The sequence below is a fragment of the Sceloporus undulatus genome, chromosome 6, assembly GCF_019175285.1.
Source record: "Sceloporus undulatus isolate JIND9_A2432 ecotype Alabama chromosome 6, SceUnd_v1.1, whole genome shotgun sequence".
Lineage (NCBI taxonomy): Eukaryota > Metazoa > Chordata > Lepidosauria > Squamata > Phrynosomatidae > Sceloporus > Sceloporus undulatus.
In genome coordinates, this window is record NC_056527.1 from 22,514,719 (window position 1) to 22,532,436 (window position 17,718).

The 17,718-nt window shown below is 39.9% G+C and overlaps 1 protein-coding gene across 3 annotated transcripts in view; it reads right to left on the reverse strand.

Annotated features, from left to right (window-relative positions):
• Positions 1-17,718, reverse strand: part of LOC121933286 (amyloid beta precursor protein binding family B member 1 interacting protein) — a 72,388-nt gene that overhangs the window by 6,268 nt on the left and 48,402 nt on the right. For 2 of the 3 annotated variants that reach the window (XM_042472778.1, XM_042472779.1), the window contains exons 7-11: positions 17,289-17,410; positions 14,142-14,216; positions 12,133-12,276; positions 6,875-6,985; positions 2,826-2,924 (exon numbers count right to left, since the gene is read on the reverse strand). In XM_042472778.1, coding sequence (XP_042328712.1) covers positions 2,826-2,924; positions 6,875-6,985; positions 12,133-12,276; positions 14,142-14,216; positions 17,289-17,410 — 551 coding nt within the window. The remainder of the gene's footprint in view (positions 1-2,825; positions 2,925-6,874; positions 6,986-12,132; positions 12,277-14,141; positions 14,217-17,288; positions 17,411-17,718) is intronic. The other variant, XM_042472780.1, reaches the window with a different exon arrangement.

The window sequence follows — 17,718 nt, forward strand, 5'->3', positions numbered from 1 at the left end:
TAGGACTTCAGATTTTTCGTAAGAATAAAAACGGAATGCCGTCTTTCTCCTCTAAGTACGCTGAACAATGCAACTAAACAAGACTTGGATTTTAATCTACCAAAAGTTGATTAATATTTCTTTGGCACTGACTTGCTTTAGTTTGAATATTTTTCTATATGGGGAGGGCACTACATTTACAATGTATAGCGGATCACAACTGAGTCTGGGGAAAGGCTAAAAGTGACTGCTGAGTTTACCCATTTTCAAATGAACATTCTTAGAGGCTAAACGGACCAGCAATTTCAGATACCTTCTTGATACCGTGTGGTGTTGTGGTTTGAGCATTGGGCTACAACACTAGTGAACAAGGTTCACATTCCTGCTCAGCCATAGAAACCCACTGTTACTTTGGAAAAGTCACATACTCTCAAACTCAGAGGAAGGCAAAGGAAAAATCTGAACAAATCTTACCAAAAATAATGCTGTGGCTCACTTTAGACTTGGAAATGACTTCAACAACAACAATAACACAGCCTAGCTATGCAGAGAACAAGAGGCCCTAAGTGTTCTTTATTTATTTACTACAGTTCCTAGAGTCTCTCAATGAACATGGCCAGTTGTAACCATATTAGGGTTGCCGTAAGTTGGAAACGACTTGGAAGGCACACAACAACAAAGGGGAAGAATAGTCATGTGAAGCAATTTGTACTGAGATTAGTTTTTAAATAAGGATTTGTTCATCTATAATGTTGTTGCATGCCTTCAAGTCATTTCTGACTTGTGGACACCTGATGGGGCTTTCTTGTTCAGAAGGGGTTTGCCTTCTGAGAGAGTGAGGGCCTATATACAGACCAGCACTTTGTGCTGGCCTGTGGGCAGAGCCAGGGTGCAGCATCCTCAGGCTGGACGCCCTAAAGCCCGCCCTCAGGGTGCCATCATGACGCTACTCCGGTGCAGCACAGAAGGGGAATCATAAAGCCATGGTGCCCCTTGGAGGGTGCAAAAAGGAGGTGCTTTTGCACCTCCTTTTTGAGCTCCCCAGAGGCTGAATCAGGGCCGTGATCTGGCCGAAGACATGCCCAAAGTCACTCAGTGAGTTTCCATGGTCAAGTGGGGAACTGAATCAGTAGCTGGTGATAGCCCTTCCCTCCCTCCCAGTGGCTACTGAACATCTGCTGGACTCAATCCGTTGCCCCACTGCCATTCCCTTTTCCTTATGTATCATACCTTATTTAGATTGTAAACCTCAGGGCAAGGAACTTTCAAATGATTTGTAAGCTGCCCTGGGAGGGTATGAAGGGCAGGGTATAAAACTCTAATTAGGTAAATAAACCTCTCATCTCTCAGGGTCCTAGTCCAGCACTCAAATCACTACACCACACTAGCCTCACACCATGGTCCTCCCTAAAATCCTGTATCCCACCAGCCATTCATGCCTGGCATAAATAGCTTCAAGGTTTTCAATGGTGCAATAGTGCAAGGGGAAAGAAAGAAAGCCTCCCAGGAGTCCTGTTTCCAACTCTTGCCAGCAGGTTACCCACCTCCCTTTTTTAAACAACAACAACAAAAAAGGAAACATGAATTTGCATATTTCACACATATAATCTGACATTTACAAGTGAGGATTCATAGACCTTGAAATACTGCTCTGACCTTTCAGTATTCTTCTTCTCTATCTGCATGTTGTGCTCAAAACCAAGAAAACTGAGTTGCTATGAAGTCCTAAGGTATGTGGGATACTTTTGCAGCAGCCACCTTGAATCTTGGGGACTGCAATATCAAGGTACATTCAATTCTAGGAGGGAGTGAAAGGACAGGCCCAATGCCATCAGGCCTGAAGAGGAAAAGCCCTCCCCTCCCTCCTTCCAACTGTCATCTTCTGGCCTTAGAGGGAGCGAAAGGACAGGCCCAACGCCATCAGGCCCAGCCTCGATTAAGAAAAAGAGCCCTCCTTCCAGTCCATCTGCCTTGGTCCAGGCCTCAGAAGGAGAGAAGAATGCTGGACCTGATCCCCTGCCCACCACCATTCTCTTCTCCTTTTGTGTTGTGTCTTTTTAGATTGTAAGCCTGAGGGCAGGGAACCGTCTATTATCCCCTCTGTTGTAAGCCGTCCGGATTCCCAGTGATTGGGTGGCATATAAACAAATCCTATGATGATGATGATGATGATGATGCATGCCTGATGTCAGGCCATATGCCACTACAATTCTTAGCCATTGCTGTCTACTATAGCAGTGATACTCAAAATGACTGTTCATACATTTGGTGCTGGTACATAAGCCATCTGCTGCCAATCAGTGCAAGTTTTCAAGAAAGAAAGAATTGAAGCTAACGGGCACAAATATAGTGCCATATTGGCACATTAGTAAAAGAAATAGCCAGTCCTCCACAACAGGTATCATGAGAAGTATTGCATTGGGGTGTAACATTTCTAGAGGCCAAGATCCTGCTTCTTGAGACATATGCCTGATGATACCCACCCACAGTGTAAGCATGTAGCCCCCCATCCTAACATTTCTATGTTGTCACAGAGTGATAGGATGAGCATGGATGCATCCAGTTATTTTCCTGTAGCTGGACACAGCAACAAGCGTCTGCAGAAATCTGCACATAGTGTTCCCCTTCATCCCCCTCCATTTTTAGCAACACAAAAATGGGCCATACTGCTTACAGATAGGCTTTGGAGGGGAATTTTGATCACTGTTTGGTTAGAACAAAATTCCAAACTTCGCAACGGAAAAAAAAAAAAAAGGCGTTGCGATGATGTAAATTCATGAGCAAGTTGCCATGCTAATTTCTTACATTTCATCATTTTATTTTTTAGAAAAACATTTCCTCCTTACCTTTGCAATTCTTATGCCAGTTACCCACTGATGCAGCGTTTGCCGGTCATCACAGCACAAGTATTTGATGTACTGTGACTCCTTCTGTATCTGGGGATGCTGGCAATAACAAATTATAAGAATATTTTACCATTAAAAGTCTGCTGAAATTAACATAGAAACAAACAACTTCAAATTTGTAGGAAATTAATTAGACAAGAGTATATAAGCAATGCACATAAAGCTACACATCAGAACATTGGCTGCAAATATTTGTACTGCAAGTTTCAAATGTTTTGTTTTAAGGAGACATATGTTGGATGGAAGCTTGGTTTGAAATAGCTACAACATGACTCCTGCTAGTAAATTAGAAGCATGTCGTGGTTCTGAGTTTAGTGTGTTTACAAAGTGGGTGCCTATTGTGGATTGTCATCTGACAGTCATACAGACTGAGAAATACATGTATTATCTGTAGCAAGCAGATTTTTAAGAAACATTAAAAAACAGTCATATGCAAGTTAATGGTGTTTGTTAATTTATTTGTGCTTGTCAAGTTGATTAGAAATTATATGTGTCTGAATCTGAAGGGTTTTAACATAATGGTGATTGTACTTATTGAAGAATTTGCAAACATTTGGCTTATACAAAGAGTTCTGGCAGTAAAGACCATTATCAGGTCCCATTTACAGTGGTGCCTTGGGTTACGAAATTAATTCGTTCCGCCATTCCTTTCGTAACCCGAAAATTTCGTAACCCGAAACACTTTTCCGTTAGCACTGGAAAGCCTATAGCTGCACTTTGCAGCATTTGAATTTCGCGCCGAAATGAATTTCGTAACCCGAAAAATATTTCGTAGCCCGAAACAGTTTTTGCCAATCCAACTTTTTCGTATCCCGGAAATTTCGTAACCCGATCATTTCGTATCCCGAGGCACCACTGTATTTACCTACCAAAAGGATCCTAGGCTGGTTTACATGAAAGCCTACTGGATTTGATTACTGACATATGGTAGCAGCAAAGGTGACCCAGCACGGTGTACTGGTTTGCACACTGGACTAGGCTCTGGGAGGCCTGACTTTGAATCCCCACCCATCCATAGAAACCCACTTGATAACCTTGAGCAAGTCACACTGTCTTAGCCTCAGAGGAAGCCTCTGAACACATCTTGCCATTAAAATATCACAACAGGTTTGCCTTAGGGTTGGAAATGGCTTGAAGGTACAGTATATATACCAACAAAGTGACAAAGGTAAAGGCACACAGTTTTGTTTAAAGTCAACCTGTTATATTTCTCATTGTCATGTACAGAATGGGCTATCATATATTTATGTGATTATGCCAATGCCGTGCTGGTGGTTGTTCAATTCCCATTCTTGAAATGATTTTACCGCTGTTCTTTGAGAAACATTCAACAGCCTCTTCCTACTTTACTTCTCAGCACTGGTAGATCCTTTCTGTTCAGTGTCTGTTCTAATGTCTACTTTGTAACTCCTCTAGAACTTGCGCCTAACATACTAATTGGTATTTATACCTAAGAATATGATGGAACAAAGGGCTAGAGACATCTGCAAGACACCATTTAACCCTACCCAACAATGAAGGATGGTGGAGGGTCACATGTTCTCCATGCCTGCCAAAGAGTGCAATCCAGCCATCCAGTATTTCAGAGGAAGATTTAAGCTCATGCTTAGAAATAAATGGTTCTTAATATGTTTGATTTTGGCTGGTTTGTATCAATAATAGTTGGGCTTCTGCATACTGAATTTATGCTTAAGAGAAGTCACAATTATTTGTAGCTTTTAACAACTAGAATTGTTCATCAGATAGAAAACAGTGCTATTGTAAGGTATAAACACTGGTTATCACATGACTTAACAAAAAGGAAAGCATGGTGTAAGAATAAATCAAGCTAAATTTATAAATGTATCTTAGGTAACTACCAAGTTGCAATGTAGAAATTATTTATTGATATTTCTTACTGCTATTAAATAACAAAAACCTTAACTTGCTAAATTTCATCACTGTTTGCTATTTCCATGGGAATAGGGAGACAGGATTTTTTAAGAGCTGCAGTAATCTATTACACCCAGGAGATGGCATCAGATACTTTTCAATGTTTTAATTTCCAGACATGCAATAGACACTTACAGGTTTGTGAATTTGGAGCACCTTAAAGCATAACACATTTATTATGGCATAAACTTTCATGGACCACAAGTAACTTTGATTAAGTGATTGTATTATTTTCTTGACTTAGCAGTTGGAAGTAGAGTTTTGTAAAATGTGTATTGTAACTGAAATATTTCAGTAATTCTAATGTTTAACAGAAGGTCTAAATATCCTAAATGCACCAGATCATCTGATCTTGGAAGCTAAGCAGGGTCAGCACTGGTTAATACTTGGATGAGGGACTACCAATTAATACTAGGTCTTTAGGCTATATTACAAAGCAGAACTGGCAAAAGTACTTCTAATTCTTCCTTGCCTAAGAAAACCCAGTGAGATTCACAGGGTTACCATAGGTTAACAAACAACTTTAAGATACATACACATATAACACATACACACACAAAAAGAGGTATCTGAAGGTTGTTAAGAAAACCCAGCTGGATGGGCTCAAATGGCAGGTACCAAGGAGTTGAAATGGTTTATGGTGATACTATTGTGCCAATTTATTCCCAGAGCACCAATCCTTTCACCCTAGATTAATTCCACATTACGCACCATTACTCTCAGGTTACTCAAGCAAAACCTTCACCAATAACACATAATTAAATTCTCCCAGTCGCTGAGACACCACAGACTGACTAAAAGAGCCAATTTACATATAGATTACCTTGCTACTGTCTACTGTGAATTCTTTTTTTTAAATCTAGGGCTACAATATTGTGCCAGTGGCTTTTTGAATCTGCAGAAGAAATGCCATATTCCATCATGCTTGTAACTTGAATTTAACTAACAGTAATACATCTTTAGTCTCTGGGGTCTCAGATAGGCTTGCAAAAACATACACACACATAGGCTGCAAATATACTTGATTGTTTCACTGAAATCAACTGGGCCTATTTACAGGAGGGTATCCTAGAGCAGCTACCAGGAGTCCAGTTCCCTGATGAACTCTGACAGGAAAGAGAACAAGCTCTGTGAGTCACCTTCCCCTGTACCTACAACCAGGTTACGCACATGCCGCAATGTGGCAACTTTCTGCATTACTGTGGGAGCAATGTTTGTCTCACAGATCAGCACTACTGATTGCTGCACTGGTATATCTACTTGGAGAGAGCATGAATTTTAAGAGAAGGCCTTGTTCCTGAAGTCAGGTCTACCTTCCATAAAAGATGCATCTAGGATTAGAACAGACTGCCCCAATCATTCCTTCCAACTAGCACAGCCAATAGTCAAAGATGAGAGGTTTAATCCTAAAACATCTGGAAGGTGCCAAACAGAGGAAGGTTATAACTATTTATAGCAGTGGTTCCCAACCTGTGGGTTGGAACTCCTCTGGGGGTCGAATGACCCTTTCACGGCGGTCGCCTAAGACCACTGGAAAACACCCATTTAATTACAGTTATGAAGTAGCAACGAAAATAATTTCATGGGTTTGGGTCACCACAACATGAGGAACTGTATTAAAGGGTCGCGGCATTAGGAAGGTTGGGAACCACTGATTTATAGGATATGCAGAATCATTTTAAATTCTGAGGTTACTCAGGCACTATAAGCCGAAGCGGCACGGGGCCATGCCTACTACAGTTGCAGTACCAGTAAAAGATTAACAAAGCTATACCTATCTTTTCAGGGGTAAACCAACTTTTAATTCTATGGCACTTCTAAGAAGAGATAAAATTATACAGGAAGGCTTACTGGGAGTAAACTGCATGGAGTTCAGTCAGAATAGACCTCTCAGTAGAAAAGTACAGCCCTACACTGTTAATCTCTTATAATATAGCAAAAACAGATGACTCTGTACTTTGAGACTTTTAAATTTATTCATTAATGATCCCATGGTTGATGTAAATGTGATATGGGTTTATACCTCAATTCTGAGATTGTTTTTCTTTTACACATACCTTTAAGACAAAACAGTAGTCTGTTGGTGCCTTGTATTTCACCTTGTACTGAATACCATAATAAACATTTACATTCTCAAACTGGATGAAGCAAGCCAAATCCCGAGATGTCTAAAAAATTAAAATAAAGATTGCATTAGATACTATAATAGAAAACTGGTACATGATCACAAACAAAGACCTCAATGTACTTAAATCTTCTTCCACAACTTTCAGCTCAAGAAAAACACACTAAAATTCACATCAGAAAAGAGGTTTTATGTTTTTTCTCCTCTGTATGGCCCTTTTTATACTTCCTTATCCCAATAACATGACATTTCTTAAACACTTTCTACATTTTAACATGGCTTCATTTTTGTGACCTATACACCACAGATATTTCTGGTGGATCCCTAAAAATCCAAGGATCCACTCTTTGCCCTTTGATGCAGAAGAAACTGAGGCAGAGCAGGCAATATTACAGCATTGAATGGGTAGAAACTACATGAGATAGGATTAAATCCCTTCCTATCCTGACCAGGACAGTTATTTCCCTGCTGCTGCTAGCTACTGGCACTGAGGAAATAGCAACCTGTCCTGCAGAAGTCACTGGAGGATGGCAAAATTAACAATGTCTTTTCCCATCCAAGCAATCCTGATCAAGATTCCTGTTTCTCCCCTGCTAACCAGAGCATCTTTTCCATGCTGGATGTAGGACTGCATCTACAGGCTGCCCATACAAATGCATTGGGCTATAAAGGATATAATCAGGAGGACCCTTCAACAGTTTAAGAGACCATATATTGGGGGTGAGGTGTACATTCAGCCCTTAAATCCAGACAAGAGAACCTTCTTGGGCCTGCACTGATTGCTTTCTATTTCACCCCTTTCAGATGAATTCCTATCACAAGCAGAGGTGTCAAAATCATGACTTTGACATTATAGAAATGCTCTGAGAGATCAAGGAAAGACAACTTGGGAATATAGAGTAGTAATACTCTCTCAGCCTCAGAGGATGGCAATGGCAAATTACCTCTTCAGAAACTTGCCAAGAAAACATGGCAAGTTTGCCTTAGAGGCACCATAAGTCAGAAATGACTTGAAGGCACACAACAACAAATGGAGTAGTAGTATTAGGATGAGTAATTTTATTCATTTATATCCCACCTTTCTCCCAATAATGAGACTGAAGGAGGCTAACAACGTATATAAAAACAATACATGTTAAAAGCTACAGAAAAACTTCAATAAAAGTATTGAAGTAGTGAAAAAAATTTTTTTATAAAGTTAAATGCATTCCAATTCATTAAAATACCATACACAAATCTTAAAACCACCACCACACAACATTAAAAAGTTTATCCCAACTGGTTTCTAAAACCCTGATGGAATAAAAAAGTTTCAACTTGCCAACCCTCTCTTGGGAGGGAGTTTCAAAGTCTGGGAGCAGTTATCAAGAAGGCATATTCTTTTATTCACACCAACCAAGCCTGAGAGGGTGATGGGATGGAGTGAAGGGCCTCTCCAGATGATCTTATGATCTCTAATGGAGTTATAAAGGTAGATATGGTCCTTCAAATAGCCTGGACCAAAGCCACGTTTCAGAAGGAGTTGAGATTACAGTGCAGCCCCCTAAACAAGTTTTTGTGGCCCATACTTACAGAATCCCCAGAACAACATTTTTTTCTGATAAAAAACTATTTGTGATAGAAAGCTCCTATTCCTGGAAGTCACCAAGTCTAACAGTTTGCCCTTTACACAGCTTGCAAGGCCTCCCTAAACTGTTTAATATTTTTTTAAAAAAAAATTTTTTTTTTGAGAACCAGAAGGGGACTTGCAGCTACTTTGAATGGCAGGAAGGAGTTCATTTTATTTTTACATAGTCCTAATGGTTTGAGTTTTGGACTATGATTCTGGAGACCAAATTTTGATTCCCAGTTCACCCATAAAAACCACTGGGTGACCTTGGACAAGTCACATGCTCTCAGCCTCAGTGGAAAGGCAATGGCAAACTGCCACTGAACAAATATTGCCAAGAAAACTCCAGAGTCGCCGTAAGTCAGAAACAATTTGAAGGCACACAACAGCACACAGTCCATGCAGCTCCTAAAAGGTCTCAGCACATAAGCCTGATCCCTGGGCTTATGATAGCTGCCCATCCCTGATGTAACACAAGGTGTGGGGAAGAAATCCCTAGCAGCCCATGAAAGGTTGGGGGAGGAGAAGAGATGGGCTCTCAGTTCACTCAAAATTTAACCTTGTGATCTCTCTTAAGATTATGACAACAGATGACAACAAAGCCACCAACGACATTCAGTACACAAGAGAAGCCAGAGGGTTCCTTTTGTTTTCTGCAAAATCTCTTTAAAAAATAAGGAGTTTTCTTAGGGTGGGTTGAAGGTTTATTTGCAAACAAATGCAAACGTAATCTATAAATCTATTCCATGCTGCAGTGAAAGGGCACGATTTCTTCTCACCTCAAACAGCCTTTTATCTGCTGCTGTGAAACAACCATTGCTTGTTCTTAATGGGTTGCTACAGCAACCAAGTTTCTCTTAGTTGCACACCTCGGTTCTGCACTAAGGAGATTTGGATGAAGTGTCTGACATATCCAGACATTCATGTTATGCTTCTTAATGGAAACATAAGAAATCTCCCCAAATTTAGTCATGCTTTAAGCAAATCATAGGCTAAGGCTAGATGTGATGTCAAATGCATCTTTGGACTTAATATGCATGGTTATTTTTAAAAAAACATAGGAGAGAAGGTCTAATGCCATTCCATTATAGCTTCCTCTAGAAACATCTTTTCCTGGTTGGGAGGGAAATGGGGACAAGATTGTTGCAGTTCAGCTATGTACCTTTCCAAGGAACATGTCTTTATTTTTAAAGAGTACAACACACATGGGTAGCCCAAGCACTCACCTCTCTGACAGACTAACCACTATACAGTGTTACTGTGCTTAGTTTTATCTTCAAAGAGAAAAGCATTTCTAGTCCTGGAGAAAAACACATCTAATCTGTAAAGTGCATGGTGAATATTCAGAAACGTGGAAGTGGGAAAGCATAATTTCCCATGGGTGGGACCTAAATGCTAAGCATGGTCATCTCCCACTGAAATAGACAGATGTGACACAGCAGCAGGACTGGACTGGGCTGCCACACTTTAAACAAACAGGCCCAGATCCAGGAGAGCCCTTAAACTTTCACATGTAACAGGCAACCTGATTCGACCTGATTTCCTCTCACTCACCCTCAGGCTTCCTCTCCTATGTGGTGTTAATCACCATTTTGAACATCTCTAGACCTTCTTGAATTGCTGCTATTACTATTACTCCTCCTTACCAATATCCTGCATTAGCTACTAAGAGCCTTATCACATTAGGATAGAAAGATGAAACAGCGTGGGTGAGTACTGGCTTTCTCAGTGCCTCTCCACATGCCCTTAGAGCCCTTCCGTTCTCCTTCCAGAGTGAGACAGTTATAAAAGTGTGCTTTTAGTGAAACAGATATTTCCAGCATGACAAAAGGCATGCCTTTCTGATCATTTCCCTTGGGAAGAGAATACAAATTCTATGATGTCATTTGCACAGAGAAAGCCAGTACTTTCCCACTCTGTTTCGCCTTTCTTTTCTAATGCAAAAACATCTTAGTTATATAGACATACGCTAAATCTCCTGTCCCCTTCCCCAGCCCACCTTAAGAGCCAGCAACTAGATCAGATGAAGGAGTCCACTCAGCTTCTGATCAGGGTTCAAAGAGGAGGGTGTTTCCAACACCCAAACATCACTGAGCGAAGCTGCCACAAGGATATACATCAGGGGCCCTGCTTCTGATTTTTGCAGCCACACTCATTAGTGGGAAGGGGATGGACACACCATGCTCCCTGCACCCTAATCAGAAGCTAAAAGGACTGTTTTACCCAATTTGGCTGCTCTTGAGCTAGGGTGGCATTTATGTAGCTCTATGGTAGGGCTATGCCATCTTACTGAGTACAGATCTGTTACAGATCCATAACTCTAGATTATGAATCTGTACTTGCAATACTGAATGCTAGTCATTCTCATTATTTCATCTTTATTCATACCTTATTGTTTCCTCAAGACAGAGACTACAGGCAGCTTACAAATTTAAAACAAGTTCAATTAAATAGAAGTACAGTTAAAACAGACAAAAGACAACATTAAAATGGAATTAAATCATTAACAACACTTTCAGTTCTCAAAAACCTATCAGAATCTTTTTTTAAAAGTATTTGTCTGCTGATTAAAAGACAGCAAGGAGGAGAACATTCCAGCCTCTCTAAGACTTTTGAGGACATATGGACTACAGAGGAGGAAAAACAGGTTCTTAGGAGTTAACCCGCAATAATTAGTAAAAGATATGTATAGTAGGCTCAGATCACAGTAGCGTAGTTTTAAAACATCTCCCATCATTACCTTATCTGGGCTGGGGTGATGACAGTAGTCACATATAGTTCCAGCACACTTTTCTGGCCTCAAGTCCCATCCCACCTCACCCCTTCCCCATTACATTCTTCTGTGGGTGAAATAAATCCCATCAAACATTGGCACCTGAAACTGCAATATAGCTGAAAAATCCCTACACTCCATAAAAACAAATAAAATAGGCCAAATAGAAAACTAGAAATGAAAATCAAAGGGTGATGTTGGCACCTATTTTCAGGTTAAAAATCAGGATATTTGGTCCTTCATGAAAGTCAAAAGCAGCCCCTGCCAGAGAATCTTACCTCTCTCTGATCTAGGTAAAGAAACAAAGGGGGGGGGGGGTTGGCATATATGACAAAGGATTCCAAAGTGCTTCCAGGAAGGATCTAGGAAAAGGGCAGGGAGACTAACAAGAACAGAAAAAACTATTAAAGCCACATGCGAACTTTCACTTTAGCCTCGCTCTGAATAAGCTAAAGAACAAGTCTGCATTTTGGCAGGCAAAAGTCCAGACTATTTGCAAACTGTAAAAGAATTCCTTTCCATAGGGAATGAGACAAAAAGTCACAGTTTTGTTGTGAATGTCCACTTAGGCCTCTCATTTCCTTTCAAGTCTGGATTTTAAATAAATACAGTGTTTTTTAATCTCCCTAAAAAAAACAAGAATAGAGGGAGGGGGAAGTTTCAAATATTTGCACAAGTGTTGCCATTTGAAGAGAGACCCCTCTCAGGTACACCAGATGCTGTTCTTAAAATGTCACTTTGGGAGTTCCTTATTTCCACCTTCAAGAATTGCTTTATTTCTTGAAAGGGTTTCTTTGACTTGCCTGACCTTGGTCTTTCCTTTGGGTACATAATAAATTCCAGAAGCTCGCAAAAGAAAATAACGCCTCTTCCAGGACTTCTTGCCATCTTCTTTTAAATAAAGGGGGCCTTCAACCTCTGGTACAATGACAGATGTGCCGCAGAAGCTTTCCTGTGGGGTGAAAATTGGGTTACACCAATCAGGAATGGAAGGCAGGAAACTGATGCTATATATCACGTCAGGCCACTAGTTAGTCTAGCTGTGTAATGTCTACACTGGCAGTAGCTCACCAGAGTTTCCGAGAAGACCTACCTGGGGCTCATTCACACTACACCATTACAGCACTATTATTCCATTTTAACCACCATGGTTCCATCCCGCAGAATCCTGGGGCTTGTAGTTTGGTGATGTACTGGAGTGCTCTAGCTGAGAATTCTAAAGGCCGCTCCCTGAACTACAAATCCCAGGATCCCAAAGGATTTAACTATCATGGTAGTTAAAATGGAATAATAGCACTATAGCAGTGATGGTGAACCTTTTAGAGGTCAAGTGCCCAAACTGCAACCTAAAACCCACTTATTAATTGCAAAGTGCCATGTCCCTCTGGCTTTCTAGTAACAAACTCTGGCAAACTCTGTGCTTGGATGACGGCACATGTGCCCACAGAGAGGGCTCGCAGTGCCACCTCTGGCACGCGTTGCATAGGTTCGCCATCACTGCTCTGTAGTGTGAAATGACAAGGATGGAATCTGTGGCCTTCTATATCAACTCCTAAGCATTGCCTTCACCTGGAAACAGCCATAATAGTAAGAGCAGCACACTGACCACATGCTCAGAAGGTCAGCCACATGAATTATATCCTAAATGGAATCAATAAAGTACTAGAAGATGCACATTTTTTAAAAATAAAAAACAGCTGTCACCATATTCTGGAAGAACACTTATCACGGTTTTAACAAGATATGCTATTACCTTCCCACGAATGAAGTTTGGAGAAAACAGTATGGGAGGTTTTTTTAATAGAACTGATTGCTTATAGAACTGTGCTGTCACTATCTCTAAAGCAGTTTTAGTGTTTTAAAGAAAGGGGTCTGAAAAATAATTTCCAACACAAAACAACTGAACAACAGCTCATTGAGAAGTTCAACTCTATCTCCTGTGGCTTGAATTGGGACACTGTTTCTTTTTGATCAACAAGGTATGCCAATTTGCTTATCAAGCAAGGATGTCTGTGTTATCACCCAACAACTGCTTTGTGAAGGGCCGCCTCTGAGGTAATTATGTCTCTCAGTGCTTTCTGTATTTCTGTATTTACAACTATCTATTTACAAATGTCAGGATCTCTCCTCTTCCCCAACATTTTCTCTCCCCCTCTCTTTCTCTCTCTCTCTCTCTTTCACACACACACTCACTCTCTCAGAGGTAATCAGTAATATTCAACACAATTATTTATTGTTCGTGATTCCACAAACGAACATAAATTGTACTCTGGAAATTAAAAACTTGATAGTTTGCTAATTTAAAAAAGGGACACCAAGTGAATGTTGAGTTGAATAAACAAACATATAGTACTTAAAAACATTTTTAGCAGCTAAATTGGAAAATATATTTGTTTCTCATCAAAGTGAACACAGGAGGAAGCCTTGCCTGAACAAAAGAAATTTGACGCTCACCGTTTTTCGTATGTTTGGAGAATACTGCAAGTCACCTTGTCTTTCAATATGTTTGTTTTGTGTAGTTCTGTTGTAACTCATGACCTGCTGCCACAGGACTGGTTAGTCTTATGAAGAATATGAATTTTGGGTTTGTGAATCAGTTCTATTTCTGCTCATCTCAAACTTTCAGGATCCCGCAAAGGTTGAGAGTATCTAATGAGCATTTACACTCTCTCTTTGACGTAAGCATTATGATACAACTTCTTGTTTTTCTATAATAACAAATAACTGAAATGTTTCTATTCAGTTTTGTAGAGAAGTAAGAGAGGATGGGTTATTTCATAACCAAATGTACCATTCTTTCACCCAAACCAGACTTACCTCCAGTAAAGTTTCTTTGCTTTTCTCGTTCATTTCTTTGAATTCATTTTTTCCTTTGTTTGCCAAGTAGAAGTTCTAATATATATAAACAGAAAACAGAAAAAGGACGTGGACATCATAATGATGATCATAAGCTGAACAGGCCACCTGCATAAGTAAGACATTTCTAATCCAATCCAAATCTTAACACATTTACTTGGAGTGAAATGGCACGAATGGAGCTTTAACTCCAAGGTAGTATGCATAAGGTTATTATGCTCTTCTTGTACAGCTCCTATTACTTTCAGTGAGGCTTACATGGGAAACATTTGCCATTAAACCTAATACCCTCTAGAAAGGTTACCTGTGCTGCTTGCTTTCGTTTGTGTATACATGAAAAAGCCATTTCATGTCTTGCTATTGTCACACTACTAAACAAACTCAAAACAGCTGCTGACAAACTGAATGGGAAAGAAAGGAAGAAGAACCTCCTCTGACTACAAGCAATTTATATCTAAGCATCTGGCATTTATTTAGTGGGGTGGGGGAGAGAGAAATCGACCACCCAGAATTTACAGTCAGTGTTATAGACTACATTTTGGCACTAACAAAGAAGACTAATTGACAAGAGTTTTGGACAACAGCATATGACCTTGCTTCTCATGTCCACAGTAAGACAGGGCCATAATTTTGTGTCTCACTTATCAGTGCCTGTTCATCATTGTTGTTTATTTGCCATACCGCTCCTCTCAGTGAAACTGAAAAGTGCTTATCATTCACCATTCCCCAATAAACAGGCCAGGGAAAAGGAAGAAGCTGCACGCTGTTCATGTGCATTTATCACTGTGTGGTCCCCAACAGATTACAACAACAGTGAAGGAGGCCACATGTTTAAAGAGTTTCTGAGGATTCTTTTTTAAAAAAACATACTTGAAGAACATAGTGACTGACAAATCAGGTTGTTTGATGTTGCTGCAAACAATTAAGCACACAAGTAAAAATATCTGTGAACAGGTCATACAAATTCATTCATTCATTCATTCATTCAATGTACTGCCCATTATCTTATGATAGCAGTGTGATGTACAAAAAGCAATTTAAAATCCTGATGAAATATACAAATAAAAAAAACTTAACAGCAACATCGGCTTCTGTAGCAAAAAATAAATAAAAATGGACAACTGACATCAACCAGGTTAATGATCCCTTTGTGAAGTGCTTGGGAAAATACATACCAGTAGGTTTCAATCTAGTTTTATATTAATTGTACCATTTTATTGATGTATTTTAAATGTATTTTATTCTGATGTATTTGTTTTAACTGGTTGTAATCCCGCCTCGATTCACTCGGGAGAGGCAGGAAAATATAAATAAACCATCATCATCATCATCATCATCATCATCATCATCATCATCATCATTATTATTATCGCTCAAAAGAATATAATGTTGCTGCCAGTCATAGTTGGAGGGGGAGATGTGCCAAAAATGGGGCACCATATCCCCACCAGGGTTTGATCTTAACAATCTGTTCAGCACTTAGGAAAAAAATTCTGCTAGCCAGCTATTTGAGAATGTTATGGAATCAGAGAAGTTAGCTGCCTTCACTACCAGTACTACCATGTTAGCCCTCTGTATCCATGGGTTCCACTGCCACAGAGTCAACCATCCACGGTTTCAAAGTCTTTTTTAAAAATCCAATATGAAAACCTTGATTTTGCAGTTTTCTATAAGGGACACCATTTTACTATGCCACTGTATATAATGGGAACTGAGTGTCCATGGATTTTAGTAACCACAGGGGGGTGGGGGGTGGGTCCTGAAACCAAACCCCAGTAGATACCAAGGGCCCACTGTAAGCATGTGTATGGGCACATGCACACTCAGACATGTTTGTTTAGCAGAATTTTGTCACCAAGACTACACAAATTAGACTGAAACCTGCTTATACATTATGCTACAAGATTATATAAAGTAAGAACATATATCTGTATGGAAAGGAATTCGGGTTTGTTGATTCTGCTGTGCTTATAACTCAACTCCCAGTTTTCCTCTGTTTCTTAACTCTGTGATTCCCACTGACAATTTAAGTGAAAAAATGATTTGCAAAAAGATGTTAATTATATTCTGCTCCAAAAAATTACCTTAATTATTTTAATGTATGGATTTAATGTATACAGAATACTTATTGGCCAGAAAATCATCTGCTGTCACCTTTCCATTGTTTTCCTTACAAGTAGAAAATGAGTCAGTCCAAGCAAAGGTCAAAAACATGTATGCCAGAAAACTACCAATGCTAACAAATGTTAACATTTCTTTGTTAAATCTAGCCTCCTGAAAACATGTTTTACTGCAGAACTGCATACAACTATTTATGAGATCACCCTTTATCCACCAGTACACAGGAAGGTTACTGTGTATGAATGAGGCAGCTGTGTAATAACTTTATTTCCATTGTTGAGTGAATGCACCTGGTTCTTCCATATTAATTACACAACAGTCACATAATTTACTGAAAGACAAGTAGATTCTCTGGTCTGCTGCTTTACACACAGTCAATACACCAAATGAAACTTTTCAACAAAACACACACAGCATGAGCTTCCAATATCATAGTCACCAATCACGCAAAACCTGAGACTAAGGTCCTGAATAGACTGGCGCTTTGCACCACCCTGGGGCCGATTTTAAGGCTCTGTAGGGCTGGGTGTCCATACGCGACCAGCCCTACTTTTGCCGCCCATGTGCCATCTTGCCACGTCCCTGTCCACACGGGAGCACATGACAATGACGCATGGGCATCCGAGCACCCAAACGGTACTCGCTGGAAGTGTTGTTGTCATCCTTAAAAAGAAACTGCCTGGAATGGCTCCTTTTTAGGGAGCATGTTGGTGCTGCGTCACGCGGCTGGCGCAAAACCAACAAGGGACAAAAACGAGGGGCGTTTAAATATATAAATAATCCAAAACATCTGGCAAGCCAAAGGTTCCTTACTCCGGCACTTTTATCCTTTAAAGGAAATATAGGATATCAGCTCTGGCACAGAGACCTTCTGTACCTTTCATCCTTACAATTTGAACTGCAAACCAAATAAAGTATGGTGTTATATCACTGTATAAACTAAATCATGTCAATGTATACCAGCTTGTTTGTATTGTATTATTTTACCTGAGGATTTTTAAACACAGCATATTTTTCATTTTTCTCCAAAAACAGGATCTTATTTTCAGTGTCCCGAGTCCAGTCAGATAAGACACCAACCACATTTTCATGATCTTCAAAAAATCTTTCTGGAAAGAGCAAAAAGGAAATTAAGGAAGGAAGAAAGAAGGAAGGATTACATGTGCAAGGATTACTTAGCCCCATCAGAGCATATTCCTTCAAATGTAATGATTAATTTCTGGCCAAAGAAATGGGCAACTTATCTTAACACTCACACCCCTGTAACCTGTAAGACCAAATAAAGGTAGTTTCTCCAAAATACAGACGCTTCCCAAATTTACTTCTACTTTTAGTTTGCAAATGGATTCCCTAGATTTTTCAAGGTGGCCTTTTGATGACCCAGTCTTTGTCTCCAATCTTCTACAGCAGGGATGTT